This window comes from Ursus arctos, unplaced genomic scaffold (genome assembly GCF_023065955.2).
Source record: "Ursus arctos isolate Adak ecotype North America unplaced genomic scaffold, UrsArc2.0 scaffold_36, whole genome shotgun sequence".
NCBI classification, from domain to species: Eukaryota; Metazoa; Chordata; class Mammalia; order Carnivora; family Ursidae; genus Ursus; species Ursus arctos.
Window position 1 is genome coordinate 692,791 of NW_026623050.1, and position 22,072 is coordinate 714,862.

A 22,072-nucleotide genomic window follows, 5' to 3' on the forward strand; every position below is an offset into this window, starting at 1 on the left:
TAAGACATGGAGACAAACCAACACTAAAGCCAACTCAACCCAAACCTAAACACCACTGAAGATATCCTAAGAAAGAAAATGAGAGTGGCCCACAATACAGAAGCCTGATTTGGCTGATGACAGGTTGGTGATCTTCTGACTTGAGCATGCACGAATGCTTCCCTCTCTGCATTCACTTGAATATGGCCCCAGATGCACTTACTCTACTGCTGGAAATGAACTCTTCCTGAATGACAGGGCTAATCCAATTACTCCCTTCCATTAACCCCCCAATTCTTATCAGATACAATTTTCATTTCTAAAGTTAATATACCTCATATGGTTTAACCAAATTGGACTATGGTCCTTTGATATACCAAGGTTCCCTTCCTGGGGGCCTTTACCAACATTACACTTTCTGCTTGGAAATACCCTATTTCATCTCTGCATCTTTCTTTACATCTCATCCATCAAGCCTTTCCCAGATCCACCTTTGCATTTTCCCTGATCTCGTGGCACTTTCTTTCTCTCTCAAGGCTCTTTACCATCTTCTGTGATAGGACTCCTTTGCTGGCATGCTTCCTGTCCCCGACCAGATTGAAAACTCTCCAAGGGCAAGACTGGGATTTGCTCATCTTTGCTTAAAATGCTGTGCTTAAAATAGGCTGCAAATAACCTGCTTTTGTTTTATTGGTCTGTGGGCATCAATTTGTTTATCTCCATCAAACTTCCCCATGTTAGATGATGAGCAGATTCTAAGAAGGAACAGGATATTTGGCGTTGAAAGGTAATCATCATCATCGCCTGTCTCCATGGAGAACTTACTTATGAAATGGTCATGACCACCTCGTAAGTGTCAAATAAATATCTGGTTTAGACGATTAAGTTGCTGCTCTCCAGAATGATTTAAGATTTCTAGGAGGATAAGGAAGAGAACTGCAGCTAGTGTTTGTCTAGTGCCTACTTAGAGCAAAGTATTTTGCTAAGTACTCTGCAATGGCAATACCATCAGTGAATTTACTAAGGACCTACAAAGTGATATGTATTATGCATGACACTTTAAGAACATTTTCTCTGAACCTTTTAATGGTCCTTCTGTTTTCATTTCTCCTACTCCATAGATGATAAAACTGATGCTTGCAGAATTTGAGTAATTTGCTCAAAGTCCTGTAGCTAAGTAATGGAACAGAATCCAAAATCAAGCATAATTCCAAAGTCCATTTGTCATTTGAACATAATTTTTTGAATGGTTACCATTAGCACAGCTAAGTATTAATTGTATTAATGTTTCAGTTGTTTAAAGGCTATTATGAAGAAGAAAAGGCTGAAACGTTGAAAATATATGCAATTATTTTATGAAAAAATGGCTCTGGGCTCATATAAACTTTAGGGGTCATATATACAAACCAATAATGATAGCAAGGTGACATGGTCTACATTCAAGGTACAATTGGAGTTTGGGAGAGAGAAGAACTCATTGTGCCTGAGAGTTGGCGATGATTTTGTACCAGAGAGACACTTGATGTGAGCTTGCCTAGGAGTGAGAAGTGAAAAAGGAGGAAGAGGACTTTGTTCCAGTAAGACGGTGTCGTGTGGCAAGAAGAGTGGCTGAACTCCAGGAAGGGACTTGAACAAAAAGGACTCTGAACTTTGTACTACAAGTACATCTTTCTCAAACTCACAACGTTAACAGACTTTCTCCAGGAAAAGAGGACTTTGGACAAGTTCCTTTTCTTCCTCCAGGAGTCACAGGGAATGTTAGGGCTTATATAATATGGACTATTAGGAGTCCTACAATAAAAAGCAAACAACAGACAATAATAAAACCTGTTGAACTCTGCATAATGCTGCAAGTGCAGGCAAACTGCTTTTTAAAAAAACAATTTATAAAATTATTGTTTGGAACACCTCTAAAAGCTAGTGTTGGCAATGGAAAGTCACTGAGACTGTTAAGCAGGGGGCTAATGCAGGGCTGCATCTTAGAATCATTGTTCCAGCAGCAGTGTGAATTATAGGTTGAAAAGAAACAAGGCTAGAGACAGTTGATTTTTAAGCTACACCATCAGTTCCTAGCATATCTGGAACGAAGAAGCTCCTATTTCACATTTATTAATTAGAGTGAAATTTGTTATTTGACATATTGAAACTGCTTGTGTCCACAGAGGACACAAGTATCTTTCCAACAGACCGTAAGCACCCAAAAATGTTTCAGGGGAAAATGAGACATGGGAAGATGAGACCCATTCATGGATGCTGGGGTAAGCCATCAAGAAAGGCCTGGTTAGTCTGCCCCTCTGCAGAAACCTTGAGAAACCACCTTTGGGTTCACTTCTCCACAAATATTGTCCTTTTCTAATCTAGAATAGGGGGTCTTAGAATGGTCTTAAAGAAGTCACACACTGCGGGACATTGCTAGGATCCTGGCTGGGCAGGGAAGCCAAGGAAAGCCCCCTGCTGTTAACTGTGTTGGGGGACTAGACTCATCTGCATTAGGGAAGGTGCACTTCTCCAGCGGGCTCTTCCCTCCATCTTTCTCTAATTCCTACACCATCAGCGTGAGGTAGGCAGCGCTATGGCCATTTCATGGAGAAGGAGACACACTCAAAGGTCGTCTTCTTGGTCTCACTAAATCCTCACAACCACCCTTCAAGACATACTTCTTCACCTCCATTTTTTTGGAAAACAAAAACCAAAACAAAAAAATGAAACATTAAGGTTGACCAGCAAATGGCCAAGCCAGGATTCTCACTCAGGTTTCTTTTACTTCAAAGCCCATGGTTTTCCTTGACTCCTTCTCTATTTGGTCCACTTTGAACAATAAAGTCTTGAGAATCATTGATTTAAATTTTTAAAATACTGTTCAGACTGTCAGAATGGCTAACATTAAAAACACAGGAAACAACAGGTGTTGGTGAGGATGCAGAGAAAGGGGAACCCTCTTACACTGTTGGTGGGAATGCAAACTGGTACAACCACTCTGGAGAACAATATGGAGATTCAAAAATAGAACTGCCCTGTGACCCAGAAATTGCACTACTAGGAATTTACCCAAAGGATACAAATATACAGATTCAAAGGGGCACATACACCCCAATGTTTATAGCAGCATTGTCAACAATAGCCAAACTATAGAAAGAGTCCAGGTGTCCCTCAACTAATGAATGGATAAAGAAGAATACACACACACACACACACACACATATATATATATATATGTTTATTCTTTATCCATCACACACACACAATGGGATATTACCTGGCCATCAAAAAGAATGAAATCTTGCCATTTGCAGAGATATGGATGGAGCTAGAGTGTATTATGCTAAGTGAAATAAGTCAGAGAAAAACAAATATCAGATGATTTCACTCACATGTGGCATTTAGGAAACAAAACAGATGAATGTGTGGGAAGGGAAAAAGAAAAGAGGGAGAGAGGGGGAGGCAAACCATAGACTCTTAATAATAGAGAATAAATGGAGGGTTGATGGAGGGAGGTGGGTGGGGGATGGGCTAGGTGGGTGATGGGTATAAAGGAGGCACTTACTATGATGAGCACTGGGTGTTATGTGTAAATGATGAATCACTAAATTCTACACCTGAAACCAATATTATAACGTATGTTAACTAACTAGAATTTAAATAAAAATTTGGAAGATAAAACAATAAAAAATACAGTGTGGAGTTTATTTGAAATGAAATAAAACTGCTGTCTCTAGATGTTTGAATCTTAGGGTACATGTTTTCTCCTCTCCCTTTTCCCTCTTTCCTCTGTACCATTCTCCTTCCCTGAGAACTCAGTGAGGAAGCGGAGCAAGCCAGAAGGCTGGCACAACCAGAGCCAGTGTTTCCTAAGGGATGTACCATGAGCCCAGCTGCCATCTTGATTCTACCTGGCAGGAGCTTCTCAGGTTAAAGGGCACACGAGTCCAGTCTACAGAGACGCTTTCCACGCCCGGCAGAGGAAGCAGTGCACAGCTTTTAAAAGGCAGGGAAGTCATGTTTGGCCAAGAACACAGTGCTTAGCACATACTAGATATTTGATAATTGTTGACTCAACTGAATGTAATGTTTTTATAAACTGAGGAAAATTTTCTTCTCATTGAGAACAATGATAGCTCTATATCCTTCTGCAAATAAAATAGGCAAACTTTGAGATTCTATCTTGACCATTCAAGACTTACGGTATAGTCATGAAAAATCACTATAAAATAAATGGTTACATGTGATAAGGCTTGATTTAACATCACTAACTCACTCTTCCCTGAAAGGAATTCAGCACTGTGAACTGATGTGGAGACAGGAGATCTAAATGGATAATATTTACTCTGGCGTGTCAATACTAAATCACATCACCTGACAATCCTTGGGGAATGGCCTTGCAATGTCAAGACAATGGGAAAATGATGTGAAATCAAGTTCATAGAAATCTGACTTCCATGTTCAAAATAATGAATCTGTCTCCTTGAAAGCTGATAGGAAGATAAGTATTAGGATCCAAAATGATTACACAATGATGATAGGATACTTCTATGAAGATCATGGGGGTTCAAATGAAATGGATTTGAGGCTATTTTAGCATAGGACCACATTCCTAGATTCCTTGAGCAATTTCCACACTTATCACCAACTACACACTGTGCCAAGTGTTGGGGTACCAAAAGAGGGGCATGTGTGGTCCTTGTCATCTAGAGGCTCCCGGTCCAGTGAGTGACGGCTGTTCCAGAAGCATGAACAGGGGCCTACTGGAGGCCCACGGAGAAGCCCACCTCCTGTAAAGGGCACCTGATACTTGTCTGGAAGGTCGAGCAGGAGTTCATGAGTGGGGGTGTGTAGGAGGGGTAAAAGGCATTCCAGGTACAGGTTTAGCAATGAGAAAAAAGAACACGTTCAAGGGCTGATAAATATTTAGTAAGCCAGACCTCAAGGCAACTGTGAGCAAGAGACAGAGAGGATGAAAGGGCAGGCAGAGGTCAGATCTTAACATTTTATGACAGATTTCAAATGAGGGGCAACCAGATTACGAGCTGTGTTCAAGGTGTTGCAGAGAGATGGGAGTCAGGTCTAGGTGACCTGAAAGCTACGTGCTATCGAATACCATTTCCAGATTAAAGGAATAAGGTGTGACGCTGTAGTTCAGAGGCAACAAGACATCCCAGGCCTCCAGTTTGGTTTGGATCACCCTGCTGAAGGAGAGGGATAAAAACTGACCAAGGTCACTCCCTGCTCATTATTCTACATGCTTCCCATACTTGCTCGAAGACCTTGGTTTGACTTCATCGGAGCCAGGCCAGGCCAGGCCCATGACGGCAGCAGGTGTGAGTTCTGACCCCCTTCCATGAAGGCTCAGTCACATCCGTGTCTAAGATTCACAGAGTAGCTGACGCTTGCTTGTAAGGGCAGCCTGCTAAGGATGTGAGCACGCACCTGCAGCTGCCCCATGGCCCCAGTTTAGAGGTCATAGCTGTCACGGGCTAATGCAGCCAGACAGGAAACGGAGTGGAAACGCATCAATGCCAAATGACTCACAGCCCAGATAACCGAGTGCTGCCCTGAACACATGAGCACCAAGACCGTAGTGTGTTGTGGATTCTCCAACATACAGAGAGGATCAGGTGAATACCCCCCCACACACACACGTCATTCACAAACGCACAAAAGACACAGTATCTCCACCTCTCAGCCTTCCCGCTGAGTTCCCTCAATCCCTGCACTGCCACCCAGATCCTGAAATGGTATCTCCGACGACAGTCTGCCATCTGCTCCATCCCATAACACCTGTAACAGGAAAGAGCTGGCCAGATGACTCAACACGCTCCTGTTGTGCAAAAGCAGAGCCAAAAGTCTCTTTCTGCTGGGACCTCACGACTCCCCTGTGAGGGCAAGCACGCTGGCGTGTGCATTGAGGAGGAGAGCCTGCACCCAGCAGGGTAAACATACATTTACTAGGGAGGACTCTGGAGCCCCAGAGCACTCAGGCATTTCTACTGTTCTTCTCCCAGAAGCTCTTTGGATTGTGTGTGGCAGAGCAATGCGTCCTCCATACCTTCTTGCTTTCGGTGTAGCTTCACCTTCTGCCCACACAATGTCCTAAGGAAGCCCCGATTTCCTGGGGGAACACAGCCATTTCTTGGCCTGCCATGGAGCCTAGGTCATTTTAATTTCAGTTCCTTCCACGTTGAAATGAACGTAGCTGGGCTGAATACTGCGGCACTGGGAGTTATTTAAAACCTCTAAAGTAGTGACTCCAGTGAAATGTAACAGCACTGCCAAGTGCATAGGACAATGTGACTCATGGGTGACTTTACATCCAGCTCTGCTACGCCGGCTGTCCCCACGGTACCTCGATGACTTTCAGCCACCGGCTGCTTTCCTCCATGTGCACAGAGATGGAGGGACTTGGGGAGATAAGCAGTGAGCCTTTGGAGGGTAAGCGTGCTCACAGGCCAGAAGCCGTGCCAAGTGGAAGGACTCTCTGTGGTGCTCTGAGTTTTTCTGCCTTTCCACGGCAAGCACTAAGCCATCTCAAGGCTGAGCCAAGAAAGGAATGGAATGGAAGAGTCCCCGTGGAACAGGATCCTGCCAGCTGCCTGGAAGGCCACTCGAAGGCCTGCTGTAATCAGAGAAGCCCCTTTCTGAACTAGTGTAGACCGCAAAGTCACGGATCCATCCCAGGGCAGCAGGATCTAGAGTGAGAGCTGAGGGGATCGTGGTAGAGCACTCAAAGAAAGAAAACGCCAAGCTGGCATTCTCAGAAAGTCATTTCCTTGGTCATCAGCCAGAAGGAATCGTTTCTGTTTCTCCATCTCTTTTTTACCCTCCCACACTTGCTGTCGCCCCCAGCATCCCATGTTCAAGTTGTCTCTTAGGAAAGAATGTGATCTTGCTTGTCTCTGTTCTTCGGACTTTTTTGTTGCTTGGTTTCACTGACTCTTTTAGCAAGTTACACTGCCATAAACCACTTCGTGGAGGCCAAAATGTTTTACTACACAGATACACATTTGTATTTAAAATCTTTCTTTGCTGAGAATCTTAAAAAAAAAGAGAAGGAAACATAAAGGAGACGTGCTCAAAAAACCAGAATGAAGTCAAGGAGCCAACGCACCATTTAAAGAGAAGCAGATGGGAGGTGATGTTTGAGAAGAATTTCGGATAGGAAGTTCATATATTTTCATGTTTGAAATACAGGTGTGGAAATAGCTTAACTCTGATACGCAGCATTTGGGGGACAAAAACTTATATGCCAGAGATTCTCTGCCAGGAAAGACTGGGACCATAAAAAGAAGGAAAAGAAAGGTGTCTGAGCCCCTGGCTTCGAAAGAAGGTAATGCTGGAAGACTGTCCTCCTTTGATTCCAGAAGCAGCAGCGCTGCCCACAGAAAATTCAACTGTCAGTTCCACGCCGAGTCCTACCTGAACAGAATCATCAACAGCCCTTTCCTGAAATTGTGTTGAGAACACAAACCAAGATCTATTTCTGGAAAAGAGCAAAGAAGAATGAAACCAGAGATGAAGCCCCCAAAGGAGATGTCGAACTGTCCTGTTAGGAGATGCAGACTCCCTGGTAACCAGGCCTGCATCTGTGCACAGACTTTCCGACGCTTGGATGATCTTTCCAGAACAATCATAAAGTGACAGAGCAGCCAACTCTCTGTCAGAAGTTGGCTCAGCGTGCAATTCTGACCATCCAACTAGATCCGGCTCGGAGTGATGCAGAGTTAAAGTCTGACTGGACCTTAAATATTGGAGTCTTTAAAAAACCGTTGTCTATAGACACATCAAAAGGCAAAGCAACATGTTTGCGGTTAACCCAGAGTCCGCTTTTAAAGAAGGCTGGGGTTGGATGGGTGAGAGCTAAGAAGCAGACAGAAGAGACAACCTCGGGAATGGAAGAGGAAGGTACTGGTGACTTTGTATGATACAAGTAACTACAAGATGAGGTCATGTTCAGAGTGATGCCTTCTCTGCATCTTTCTGAAAGAAGTCACTTCCTTGATTTAACCCCATGTAGCACTGAAACTCATGCCTCTAAGTTATCATTGTCTTATAGGACTGAAGCATATGCTTTGAAGTATTAAAAACAACTTAGACTATATTAAGGCACAGCATCATCTTTCATTAACCTCTGAACAACGCTGCCCATTCCTATGATCCTTTTATTTTCTGGGGCTTTCCACTCTTCTTTGAAGTCTCTGTCTCAAGACTTAAACCTTCCTCCAAGGTCCACATTCCCCTATAAACTCGATTCTAAAGATAGAAGAAGGAAGTGTTTAGCACAGGTCTAATTTCCAATTCCATCTCGTTCCAGTCCACTTTCTTTTCGGTCACAGTTCCGCCTGGAGGTTTCAGAGCTTTCACTTTTAAAATAAGGTCAAAGTGCACTTCCTTACACCTTACCTTAGAAGCCCGGAAAGAGAAGGCTGTGGACTTGGTGTCTGACTTCACCCGGTCCTGCAGTATAAGGCCTTGGTCCTCCGTCAAGGCCAGATAGTGGCCTGTGGTGAGATGCCGGAGGCGGAAAGCCTGGCCCCATCTGATGTTACTGCCACTCCAGCTGCGCAGAGAGAACAGCCACGAAACTCAGTCTATTTCAGTATTGATCCTGGGTTTTCCTCCACATGCTAGCAGAATTCTAATCCCTCTGTGGTTTATCCCCTTAAGGGACAAAACGCTAGTCTCCTGGCTCGCTCTACATTTCAGGTCTCCTGACGACTCAGTAGGGAATTTCTCTTGCGGCCTCGCAACACCAACAAGGAGGCACCAACAAGGAGGCACCCTCGTGCACTGTGGGTGGGAACGCAGACTGCTGCAGCCACTGTGGAAAACAGTGTGGCGGTTCCTCAGAAAATTAAAAATAGAATTACCACACGATCCAGTAATTCCACCACTGGATATTTACCCAAAGAATATGAAAACAATAATTCAAAGAAATAAATGCACCCCTATGTTTACGGCAGCATTATCTATACTGGCCAAGATATGAAAGCAACCCAACTATCCAACCACAGATGAAAGGATTAAAAAGATACGGTGTGTGTGTGTGTGTGTGTGTGTGTGTGTGTGTATGCATATATATACACAAAGGACTATTATTTAGCTATCAAAAAAGAAGGAGATCTCGCGGATATCACGTTAAGTGAAATAAGTCAGTTAGAGAAAGACAAATACCTTATGATTTTGCTCATATGTGAAATTCAAGAAACAAATGAACAAAAAAAGACAAAAAATAGACTCTTAAATACAGAGTGTTTGGTAGAGTGAGGTGGATGGGGCGGAAGGTAAAATAAAGGGTTAAGTGTACACTTATCTTAATGAACACTGAGCAATGTATAGAATTGCTGAATCATATTGTACACCTGAAGCTAATAGAATACCGGATGTTAATTATACTTCAATAAAAATAAAAGGGGGGAAAAAAAGAACACCAACACGGATGATGATCCTGAGACAAGTCAACGATTTAATGTAACTAGAAGTCCCAAGATTCCAATTTTCCCTTCACTCCACTAAAGTTTCTTGATATAAAAAAAACCACAAAAAGAATGCCTGATGAGGGAAACTCATTTCTGGAAAAGCAAAGCCATCCCTATGTACTATCTCAACTCAAACATTTTAATACCACAAAGAATCCTATGTTTAAGAGAAATGGTAAAAATATTTGTGCAACTTGCTCTTGCCAGGGAGAGGCAGATAATAAAGAAGGGTGTGTGTGTGTGTGTGTGTGTGTGTGTGTGTGTGTGTGTGTGTATTTTTGTATTACAGGGTGATCCATTCTGTGGAAAAAAAGTGAAGCAAGATAAGATGATTTAGATAAGGGAGACCTCCTGTTGAATGGCAACCTTTCAACGGTCCTACATCAAATTGTTGGCATCCAAGGAAAGTTACTATAAGAGTTAGGGGAGAAATTATCCACTGAATAACTTGAAACTCATTATCTTTTAAGTTAGAATAAAATCTCATGGTTAGGCCTCTGGGGAAATAAGCAACCATAAATGGAACTATATATACATACCTACTTTGACTTCTTAAGAAAATCCATTAAGCAAGGCTTAATATCCTGAGAACAAGAGTATGTTAGAGCGAACATTTTAACAGGGCTGGAAAGAGAATATAAATGCTCCAAGCCAGCTTACCCAGTGGGTGCTCCTTAAAAGCAGTATTCTTTAAACCAGTAACCTCCAAAGAGCTTTTTCTCAGTAGAAAATGTATCTACGTGTATATGTGTGTAAGTTCTAGTATTTTCTTCTGATCTATAATGGATTATCTTGAAGACCACCTTGGGGGCATACACTCGCATGAGAGAGACATTTACCGTGAACATATGTTCAGAGGGAGGCTGAGGAGAGAGCTGGCAGGAAGAGCAGAGAAGGAAAAGCAGACAACTGTCCCTCCTCTGTATCCCAAGCAGTTAGTTTAGCTCTAGCCTGACCTGTAATCCCTCTCAGCAAAATAATGGCCCTGAGCTTACCAGATCCCCCTTTGTAGTGTGACGTTTGGAGACCACGTGTTTTTACTCAAGCACACAGCTCGAGTCTCAGCCACCCGTTCCTTCCACCCAGGTACAATATTGTTTCTGACAAGTCTGGTAAATACAGCTACCTCTCCAGTGGTGCCTTAATCTTCTCTACCTCATGCCATCACAACCACTAGTCTCATTTAAAGCTAATATTCCACTGGAGCCAACACAACTACTGAGAGGAGAAACACTAGGTGGGTTTCAGAGAACCTGTTCAAGAAAACAAATGGGGGAAGTACTTTGATGGCTTTCAGCAGACATGTCCAAGCTCGCCTTTTATAACCTGGACACCAGAAGGACAGCAGGAGTTGGGGGCTGGGCTCAGGGCAACAAAGCTCTCTGGCTTCAGAAGCGACAGAAGTCTTGGAAATTCTCATTCTCTCTCTCCTCTCTCTTTCTGTGTGTGTGTGTGTGCTGCTGTGGTTTAAAAACAAAGTCAGGAAAACTTAAAACTTAGCTCTGGGCCAAGCAACTTTTGAGAGTTGGCCATGTGATGTGGAATAAATGAAATATTTAAGAGAATGGACAGTATAGCAAAATAAAATCATCTTGAAAAGAGCACCACCCTGACCCTCCATTACCTTATCCGAAGGGGTTCCACTCTCCACAGAGATCTGGCTCGTGTCCCAGCTCCCCCAGCTTCATAGAATATCCTCCTGCGAGCAGAGTTGGAGATTAGCTCCTCTGAGCCTGACACTGATCAGCACTGGGGAGGGAACAGCTCCCTGCAGAGGCTGTTCAAACCCTGCTGCTCTTTCCAAGCCCTCATGTAGTCAGCAAAACTGAGAGCATGAGTCAAAGAGAAGCACAATTTTCCAGGCTCCATCTCTTAGGAGGGAAAAAAGGTGCTAAAGGGGAGGGAAGTGCTCACTGTATATGGATCGAGGACACTTGTGGACCAGCAGGTGTACAACAAAAAGGATTGTCTCCATTTCCACATCAGGAATCAAAATAGCCTCATCACAAACCATCAGGATAGAGAGCAAATGCTCAGATTCTTTTAGGTTAATCTCCTTATAGTTTTACGTCTCTTAAAAATGTATTTGTACTTTTAAAAAATGTAGCTGTCCTTTTAAAACACATGTGCATACAGTATGAATTTATTTCCATTTTTCTAGGAAGTCTGGAGCAAAGCTTTATGCCCAGCCGCTCTAGTGTTCATAGCTTTATCACTGTATGGGATATCACTGTACCTCTTTTCCTGCATTACAGACCACCTTTTAATGTATTTTTAAATTACATGTTTATTTTGGAATAATTTTAGGTTTCCAAAGTTGCAAAGACAGGACACAGAGCTGCATACTTTCACTCGGTATCTCCTAATGTGATCTTGCACTATGTGTAAGATGCATGCACTACACTTGTCGAAACGAAGAAACCAACATCGCTAGGTCATGACTAGCTGAACTCAAGGCTTTACTTGGATTTCAGTGATTTTTCCATTAGTAGTTTTCTTCCTGTTCCCAGATCCAATCCTGGAATACCGCAATGCATTTAGCTGTCCTGTCTTGTTTCCTCTGGTCTGTTCTTAGACTTCCCTCGTTTTCCACGACTTTGATAATTTTGAGGAGTAGTGGCCAGGTATTCTGTAAAAGGCCCTTGATTTGGGTTTGCTCAATGTTTATCTGATGATTAGTAAACTCTGCTTTTCATTCTATACAATAGGAACCGACCTACCTATATGAGAGAACAATCCTTGTTGAAGAGCGTATCTCATGGCATATGGCAGTCATATGGAATCCAGACTCTCTTCAAGAATCTTGTGACCTTAGACTGAGACTGATCACTTAACCACACTTAATTTCACCAATTTCACTAAATTAAAAGCCCACCACAGAAGATCTGTGTATACCACAACTGAACCACTCGAGCCCCAGAAGAATCTTGATCTAGATTTTGAGACAACAGGTCATCAATATAGGTAAAGAGAAAATGTGCAACTCTTATTTTATCTGAAGAAGTACCATAATTAGGAGTCGGTTGAAAATACCGGCTTGGGAGTCAGGCAGCCCTGAGTGTGAGTCTGTTAGCTGCGTGACCTTGTCAGGTCCCTTCACAGTTCTGTACTCGGCTTCTCATCTGTCAAAGGAGACTAATTCGGTTACATGAGTCACAGAATGGTTGTGATAAGTTAATGCGCATTTTTGACACGCACAAAGATGTTCACAGATGTACTAAATACTGTGTAGTATGAATATACCCAAACTTTATTTAAATACAGATGTTTCTATCATGCATGGAAAAACACTTGACATAGAAACACAACGAAACATTGCATTAATAATGGCTACCTCAGGTTGGTGTGACGACAGAACACAGCCTAAACCTTTTTCAAACGTACATGCGATCAGGAAACACTCAGTAAAGATTGAGAAAGAAATCCTATGTGACTTGAGAGCTCTAACTGCCCAGGTGTTCCTGTGCCGGGTCTAGAACAGTAATGACACCTCACTAGTCACACAGACTTGCTGAGGTTTTCACTCCTGCTTCTCCCCACTCAGTGAGAACTGGAAGGGCCTCTCAGGTGAAGAGGGTGGAACAGCACACCCCAGGTCACAGGATCAGAGAACTCTCTCCCTCTGACATCTGAGGAACTCCTGAAGGTTAGTCCCTCCCACCTGGGAAACGCGGCAGCTTGTTCCATTTAATCTTGTAGAGGCTGAAACGACTTGTTCCTGTTCTCTAAAACAATTACCCAAGGAGAGGAGTAGAGTGGGTGGTGAGCTGAGGTGCTTTGAAAGCTGGGCTGACAGCTTAGCCTTGGCTGCAAGAGGTTAAGAGACTTACCCCAGGGGGCTTGACAAGCCAGAGACAGAGCCAAAGACCAGAGCTCAGGTTGCTAGATTGCTGCTTTCAGGTTTGTACCCTGGGACTGTCAGCCTCTCGACCCGGCCTGGCTGCTTTCAGGCTTTAGAAGGAACAGAAATGATTTCCTCTGGAAAGTCAGCCCCCTCCCTGAAGGGTTGCTGGCATCTTTTAGTGTGTTTCTGATTTTCTATTCCTTTGGGTTCTCCCAGATTTCAGTATTCCTGGCCATCCTGGCCAGTTACCTGACGACACAAGACAACGAGGGGGCTTCTCACTCACCTCCCCCAGACAGCCAATGCCAAAGCATCCTCTTTTGATTGAGAGACCAGCTGATACAAAATGCAGATTCCAGTAATAATGAATAGCTGCTTACTCACCCCTTCATGCTTCCTTACAAAGTCTCAACCCCCTCATGCTTCCTTATAAATAAAAGGAATAAGGCTTTTTTATCTGTGAATTTATTTCCCCCCAAATACAAATTAGATCCTGTGGAATCCTCCACCAAGGGAAGGTCACCTTTGTCTTATCTCAATGATGGCATGCGTGCCTGCGTCAGGGTGCCCATTCGGGGAATTCCTCTCCATCTGTTTCATTTTCCTTAGCACCTCCTTTCAAATATTTGTGCAGTCTTTCCTTTTACTCAGGTTCTTGTTCAAGTACTTGACAGGAATGCCACCAAATGACAAGCTTCTCCAAGCAGAGTTTCTGCCCAGGATGTTTCTAATTTGAGTTCTAAATTTAATGACAGGTATGGGGGGGGGGGAGTGAAGGGCAGGTCGAGGGTCATGCACAGGATTATCATTTCATTTTTTCCAAATTCCTGCCCTTTAAAGAAGAACTGGAATGGGAAGAAAGAACTAGTGTGTTCAGATGTGTTCCATCTTAAACATACAGCTGCCTGCAAAACTCATAAAACTTCAGGTCTTTATCTACCTGTGAATCTTCCCTTTAATGAACAATATATTAAAGAGACAGTATGCGGGCTCTTGCACAATTTTACTGTTCAAAAAAAAAAAAGGAAAAGAAAATCATAATTGAATAGGATCACATGACATTATTTAGTGTATGGAATCCTTAATTCTAAGGTCAGCCTAATGCCCTTCCTCGGAGATAACTGTCAGTTAACTGGACCAGTGTCAGGAAGGCAGGGAGTGAATTAGTTAGACACTTGCCATAGGTCTGTGCTTTATGTGCCCTAGGTCATATCTGGTTCCCATGGACAGACATTCAGAGGACAGAACAAGTAGGGAGAGACTCAGAACAACAGGGACACATACTACCAATGCATGGTTTCTAAGACACACATTAACATGTTCAAGCACACTGCTCTGCTCCTGGAGGTCCTTTTGGTTCATCAGATAAGGAATAAGCCATGGCTGGAGAGTCAGCCGCACGGCTTCTAGGCTGCCATCTGAAAGCAGCCAGTATGTGACCTTTGGCAGGATCCTGACCTAGATGCTCTCTTAGCTATGAGGACGTGACCCCATGCTTCTAATGAAGTGAAAGAAATGCAGTTACCAGGGTTCCCATAGGCATTACACAACAAAGAATGCATTACCTCTGGGAGATCACACCCATTGCTGTTACAAATTCTGCCTAATTTGGATCCAATTTTATTTTTTTTAAATATTTATCACATTTGTATAGTTACAGGGGCCAAGCTTTTTATGCTCTGTTCCTTTGATGTCAGACTACCAAGGGACCCTTCAGTATGCGTGTAAGACCTGGATGAGTATCTTCCATCTCCTGGTTTTGAATTTTTGAAAAGCATTCATTAAGGAGTCAAGCAGAGGACCGCAGAAAGCATCACCCTCGGAAGTATCCTCTGAATGTTGCCCTTGGCCCTGTCCCTGCTAAATCCATCTCCTGCTGGATACTGATATTTGGTTTCTCCAATCCTAGCAAAATGAAATCACCAAACGCCACCTAAATGACTTCGCACATGAGAAGGGGGAAAAGAGAGATCTGCCTTTGATGGTGAATAACTTGGGTGCACAGACTCCCTAGAATGACTAGCCTGATTTCTGTCACCAAATGGGTGCTTCCATCTATAATAAATGCTACCAGAAACTCCCTAGGCAGAGCAGAAATCAAAGAAAATGAAGGTCCTGGAAAGCATTAGGGAACTGCTTGCCTAAGAAGCAGCACGCGTCTCCAGGTACTCCTGGGAGCAAGCTGCAGGGTGCTGCCATGCCTGTCTCACAAACTGCATCCCATGGTTGTCCACTGACCCACGCTTACAGAATTCATCTGTGGCCACACCCAAATGCAAACTCTGGAGTCTGAGGCACCTGAGACTGGAGACAGCAGGGAGAAGGATGAAGCCACTGGCTTACCTGTGCTGGGCATCATTCTGGTCTGTAGATGGTATCGTCAAACACTCATCATGACCGTGGAAGAGACGTACTACGTGCCCACCAAGTAGGTATCCTAGTGAGAGAATTATATTCTACTATGAACTTATAGGAAATTTAACGATGAGAACACCGTGTTTAAAAAGGGTAAATTCATGCAGGTCTGAGTCAGTTATGGGAAAACACCAAGAAAGAAGCATTTGGAAAATGACAGATTTCAAGAATTGTGGCCTCAGGAAGAAAAGACAAGGAAGACAAAACAATTCTAACGTTGAAAGTTAAATAGGATTTCAGAGACAAGCAAGTCCAACATCAAAATGTAGGGTGAAAACAGTGTCAACTCATATCATTTACAGGAAAATGATGTTGCTACTGTGAGGAAGATAAGGCTTTTCCAGTTGCTTAGGATGAAAATGTATTCAACATGAAATTCCTGGATAAGCTCTTACAGTCTCGATGTGTATATCCTGTGGCAGAATCCCAACCAAACTGCAGTCATGGTGAAGAAAGAGGATGCTGGGAAGGAGGTCAGCAAACTTACGAAGAACTGTCTTAGGGGAAAGCTAACTTTTGAATGCATTTCACAGACACAGCTCAAACCTGGATGCTCGTCCCACAGCACCAAGGGGAGACGAAATGTCATTCCAGGATCCCACAGCGGATGAGCCCCTAACGGTAAGCACTTAGCTTTCAGCATAAGGAATCTCAGTAGCCATGGCGATGCGAGATGTATGGGAAACAATGAACTTCAAGGACACGATGACCTATCAGTCTTCAAATAAATTCTGAGCCTTAATCCAAAGAACATCCTGGGAGAGGGACTCCAGTCTGAGGTTTACCTTGTACGAAGAAATGGAATTTACTATGGCTTTGAATAAAAAAATTCTCTAGACTAGTCTGTTCTCAGGAGACATACGTACTTAGTACACTCGTGTCTGCATCGTGACTTAAAAAAAAACAAAACACACAGTTAGATCACTTTAGGGGCTACCAAAGTACTCTGGGTGTTGAATTAACAGTAAGAACGATGAAATGAAATCATGCCAGAGGAGAAAGGGGTGTTTATCAGTACATCTTGTATAGGGACAGTGTGATATTCTCATAGGTTTTTTTTTTTTTTTTTTTTTTTGTAACCAGGTGAGCCAAGTTCTTAAACTTCCCTCAAACATTCAGAAATTATTTCCCAATTTTCCTCTTACTGGACTAATAGTGCCAGTTGTATATCCCCCTCTTTTTTTTTTTTTTTGGCATTAAAATCATTCATGATATATGTAAGGGAATTCTTAACAGCCAATTTATATAGAAAAATCAAACCCTTCCACGATCGTGCTCTTGATTACACTCTGTCATCTCATGATGGCGAGGCCGTGCCCCACTTGGATCCATCGTTTGCAGTCCTCGGGCTCTTGCAATCAATATTCTAGTCACACGGAGAAAACTGGCAAGTGCTGGTGCCTCACGGCTCTGCCTAATTGAACTCTAGCCGGGCAGCATTCGGGAAGAAGGGTCATGATGAGGGTCACTTACGCTCTCAGGGCTGAAGTGGGCTCCTCACCGGGGGATGCTGAGAGGGCATTTCTGCCTGGCCAGATGACTCAAGTGATGAGCTATCCAGGCTAAACTACAAGGGCACTCAACACATCGATAAGGACCGTTTTGACGTGATTTGCAAACACTTCTTAATTAATCTCCACAAGTCGTCTGTTGCGACTGGGGAAACATTTTATTCCTACCATGAAAATGAAAAATTTAACATGGAGAAGATCCAGTCAGAGTTTCCTTGGGGAAGATTAAAACCCAGAGCTTCTTGATCCCTGACAGAAGGGGAATGACAACAGACTCAAGGTGGTGGGTTAGTGTTGGGGTAAAAGAAGAGGGCTAAGCATCGCCTGCCTTTTTAAAGCCTTCCACATGTTGCTGAGTCAAAAATATGTCACTTTCTGACTATTCAGCTCTGTTCTGAAACTAGGGCAACTCCTTGACACCCTTAGTTTTCCCTCTGTTTTTAAACATATTTTTTTCTTTTTTAAAGATTTTATTTATTTAGAGAGAGAGAGAGAAGGGGGGAGAGAGTGCGAGCAGGGGTAGGGACAAAGGGAGAGGGAGAGAGAATCTCAAGCAGACTCCTCACTGAGCGCAGAGCCCAATGCGGGGCTCAATCTGACGACCCTGAGATCATGACCCGAGCCAAAATCACGAGTCAGATGCTTAACCAACTGTGCCACCCAGGCATCCCATATTTTCAAACATCTTATCACAGAAGGGCATTCCCAGTTTGCAACTACTGGGCTCTGGGCTCAGGATTAAAAATCTGGTTAAAGCTGTGGTACGAGCATTTTTTTTAAATTCTGATCTTGCCGTAAAGTGCTAGAATGTAAGATGATAACTTGTATCAGTCACTGGCATTTGAGTACTCTGCTCAGCAGCGATATTACCCATGAGTAAGGTCAGGCCAGTATATTTATTCTCTAACTCGAAAGGTGCATTGACTTTGCCTGGCTCCAAGAAACAGGATATGTTGAACAAACTTTGATGGCCTTACTTCCACAGGAAAAATAAAATACTGAGAAAATTTTATTATTGTTAAATGGCCCTCCATAAATACAAGTAAAAACAAATGGCCAAGCACACTTTCATTATAGAGAAAGTCTTTCTTCCACCTATATGGAGAGATGCTTTGGGGAGAAAGAGTACCAGCATCATCTTCTCAGAAAATAATCTAAGACTGAAGTTTCCGAGGTCTAGATGCTTCTAACTCGTAACCATAAATGAAAAGGAACAGTGGGAGAGGGAGAATGCATATCCGAATCCTGCACGCCTATCGTACTCTAAAGGTGGGCTTTAAAGGATTAAAAGGTATCATCAGGAATGCCCCAGTCATCAGAAAGCAGGACAGAAAGTAATCCACACCCACACTGGAGAAAGAGATTCAGGTGAACTAAAATAATGCCAGCTGTGTAGCAAGACATGCGGCAGGAGCTGGGGAGCAGCAGAAAATGTCAATATATGCAGCTCCAGACAGACTGGACGGCTGAGGGCTGAATGCACATAAAAAACCACACCTTCTTCAATGCTGCTTCCTGAGCACGTAGGATGCACATTCCAGAGTGTCTGCATAAAAGAGGCGTCCACTTGTATGTTCCCGTTTGATACTGAGAGATGCTGCAGCAGAAACAGAAACGAGACATCCTTTAAATCACCAGGCCAGTCCTGACAGAAGCAGCTCAACCTAGAATCTCTGGGAGTGAATTAAGGAGTCTCCCCGTCATCAGGCTCTTCCTACACAGCCCGTGGGAGGCTGCCCCATCCCATCTAGACGCAGCTTCCAAGTGGGACTCTTTCTTCAGGGAAGGGGAAGTTTTCAGCGGCAGGGGTGGCAGACGACTGTCGACTTCACCCCCTCGGCTGGATCCCTGGTTCAACGGGGAGTCATAAAATGTCTCATCAAGTCAGAAGGGAATTCACAAATGGCAAAAATCACTCCAGCAGGTTGGTGCTGAGGAGCTCAAAAACTTCTGACACTTCTCTGATATTCGGACACCTGGGGACACCCTGTGCCCAATTTCCAGGTGCAAAAACCTCACCTGCATCTTTCAACCCCGGTGACATCCCATTTGCCAAAACATTTTAAATTCTCCATTCTCCCACATCAGCTTATTCTCCTACAGCCTGTTCTTTCTGGCTTGTTCTTTGCTGGACAAGAGCTAAACCAAGTGAGAAATTCGCAGTAACGGGAGCTAATGTATAAATGGTTTTCTCAGGAAGCACCTGGGGCATTCTAGCAGAGGTGCTGGGCACAGTACTTAATCTGAAAGGACAACGAACAGTTAAATTCCAGGCCCCATGATAAGGTGGCAGGGGAGAGAATCGGACCACCTACCTCTCCAGTATATTGTGCGAAGGATTCTCATCCTACCCAACCTACTGTGGCTCAATTCAGCCTCAGCCATTAATTCCTAAAGGAAAATATTCTGAAAATGAAAAGATGCCTGTGAGGAGGTACTTACAAGGTATCTTTCAGAGGACACGCTGACGAGGATGAGGTCATCACCAATTCGAACTTTCTCTCCCTCAGATCTCTGTTTGGAAGCAGGATGTATGGTCCACCAACAGGCTTCTCCTGTGTAAATGCTCCTTGAGTTAGTCATTGCTTCATGGGAATCAGTGTCCCTAATTCTGTCCCTTGTTCTCCTTTCTCCTGGTAACAATCCCTCGAGAGCGCATGTGCACACATATGCATACTCCAGACCTCAGTCTCTATTGAGCCCCTTATCCGTTTGACTATGTCTATCACTTTTGCTCTCTCTAGAGACAGAAAGACAGTGTTTGGGAGAGAGTATTGGAGGCCAGAAGCTATAGAAGCCTTTGAATATTTTTAAGACATATAGACAAATGCATTCTTCAAAGGTACTTCCGATTCTTTAAGAATTGACTTCACTGGTCTACTGACTACTCATACAGTTTTATCTTTGCCACATTCTCTATGAAATTCTACTAAAACAAGAGTAATTCTACTAAAAAAAAATCAGAGATATTTCAAAACGCCTAAATCTACAAAGACTAGAACAGGTGAAAAACTGATAGCAAAGAAGAGAAATGGACAATTTGGAAAAAGGAAAGCAGACAGATGCTTTTCATGAAGAGAAAACTAAAATCCAAGTCTTTAAGAAAGAAAGTCTCAAGAAATAAAGCCATTCCTGCTGCGTGTGTCCCAGAAAGTCTCTGGAATTGGAGGTAAGTTGCTTATAAAGGTAGCTGCAGAAGATGGGGTTGAAAACAGAACTGACTAAAAGCTATTAAGGAACTTTTATCTCCCAGCACTTTTCTGTACCCTGCACAGCCAGGTCACTCCTTCTCCTCTACCCTACAGAAGATTAGGAGTTAAACTCATGGATGACCAACCATCAAAGTTCTGGTTTTGTAATACCGAGCACTGTCAAACAAGGAAGTGAAAGGTATTGTGAAAAATAGAGAATCATTCAAATTTTATGCCCTGATAAGTAAAACCCCAGCTCCTTTCCCTCTGCCTCTAGGCCTCATACACTAGCTGGGATCCCCATCTCCTCCTCCCCTCAAATTTAAGGATTCCTCTTTAGGGAAGCCAAACTATCCAAGATAAAACATACTTTTGTCTGGGCATCTTCAGTGAATCCTTGCCAGATTAGCCAAGAGTGAGGCTTAACAGATGGCAAAGCCACAGCCACACACTCAGGGTTTCTGGTCAGCTTTTACTGCCTTGATCTAAACAGGAAGGGAGACCAAGAATCACCCGACATCCGAGCCAAGTCACTAACATGAATGGCAGGAACAAAACAGTGGGGAAAGAGACTTGGAGAAAGAAAAGATTACGGAGAGCCAAAGAAAACTTTTAAAAAGTCATAGCATTAATAATCTCAGAGAGATAAGAAAAAGTTATATTCATAAAGTAGCAATGAAAATATCCATGAGTGATCCCTTCAGAGAAAAATTCTTTGATCCTTAAAGAGACAGAAAGAAAAAAGAGGGTTATAGGATAAAGTTGAAAAAAATCTCCCCAAAAGAATGAAGAGAAAGATTAGAAATAGGAGTGAAGAGAAAATTAGAAAACCAATCTAGAGGATTTCCAGAAATTATGAACAGAGAAAACAAAGTCAGGAATTAACAACAAAATAGTATGAAACATTTCCCAAAGCTAGAAGACAAGCATTCAGATTGAAAAGGCCCACGGGGTCCCTAGCACAGTGGAGAGAGACCCACAGCAGGGTCCATTTTCGTGAGACTTGGAACAAATAGGATCCATGCCCAGATAAAACACCGTAGAATTTCAGACAGAAAGGCAAAAGAGAAGATCTAAGTAGCTCTGAGAAAATATAAACAGGCCCTACATAAAAGACTGGGAATCTGAATGTAGATGTCTCAACAGCCAGGCCATAAACTAGAAGAAAAGGAAGAAAGCCTTCATGATGCAGAGGACACAACATATTACCAATGTAGAATACTACGAATTACTTATGAAGCTGAAACTAAGGAACTTTTAGATGACAATTTACCTCCCATGGATCTTTTCTGTAAAAGCTACTGGATAATGGTCTCCACCAAGGTGACATGGTAAACCAATGAGGGGGGAGAAAACATGAGATCCAGGAATCATGGAATCTAGAAGAGAGGCAAAGGAAATTTCCTGGATGACGGTGGATGTTTCTAGAAGAGGATGCTGATGGAACAGCTGATATGAGTGAATCTGATCAGGGGAAAGTTTCACTTCTACAGGACAGTTTGAAATGAAGGAATGATTGGGTGACAAAAAATAAAGCAAACAATTTTTTTCCAACTCCCAAAAAGTCTAAAGTCATTTTTACCGATGTAAAAAGAATGAACATATAGGACTTTTCCGGTTATGTGCGCTCTAAGACTGACAGCTGGTTTATATTTAGAGGCC

The 22,072-nt window shown here is 43.1% G+C and overlaps 1 protein-coding gene across 1 annotated transcript in view; it reads right to left on the minus strand.

The window, feature by feature from the left end:
* RYR3 (ryanodine receptor 3) overlaps positions 1 to 22,072 on the minus strand; it is a 586,345-nt gene that overhangs the window by 251,770 nt on the left and 312,503 nt on the right. The window contains exons 8-12 of the mRNA XM_044392456.3: positions 19,662 to 19,774; positions 18,717 to 18,816; positions 15,637 to 15,730; positions 11,074 to 11,148; positions 8,374 to 8,530 (exon numbers count right to left, since the gene is read on the minus strand). Of these exons, the coding sequence (XP_044248391.2) occupies positions 8,374 to 8,530; positions 11,074 to 11,148; positions 15,637 to 15,730; positions 18,717 to 18,816; positions 19,662 to 19,774 (539 nt within the window). The remainder of the gene's footprint in view (positions 1 to 8,373; positions 8,531 to 11,073; positions 11,149 to 15,636; positions 15,731 to 18,716; positions 18,817 to 19,661; positions 19,775 to 22,072) is intronic.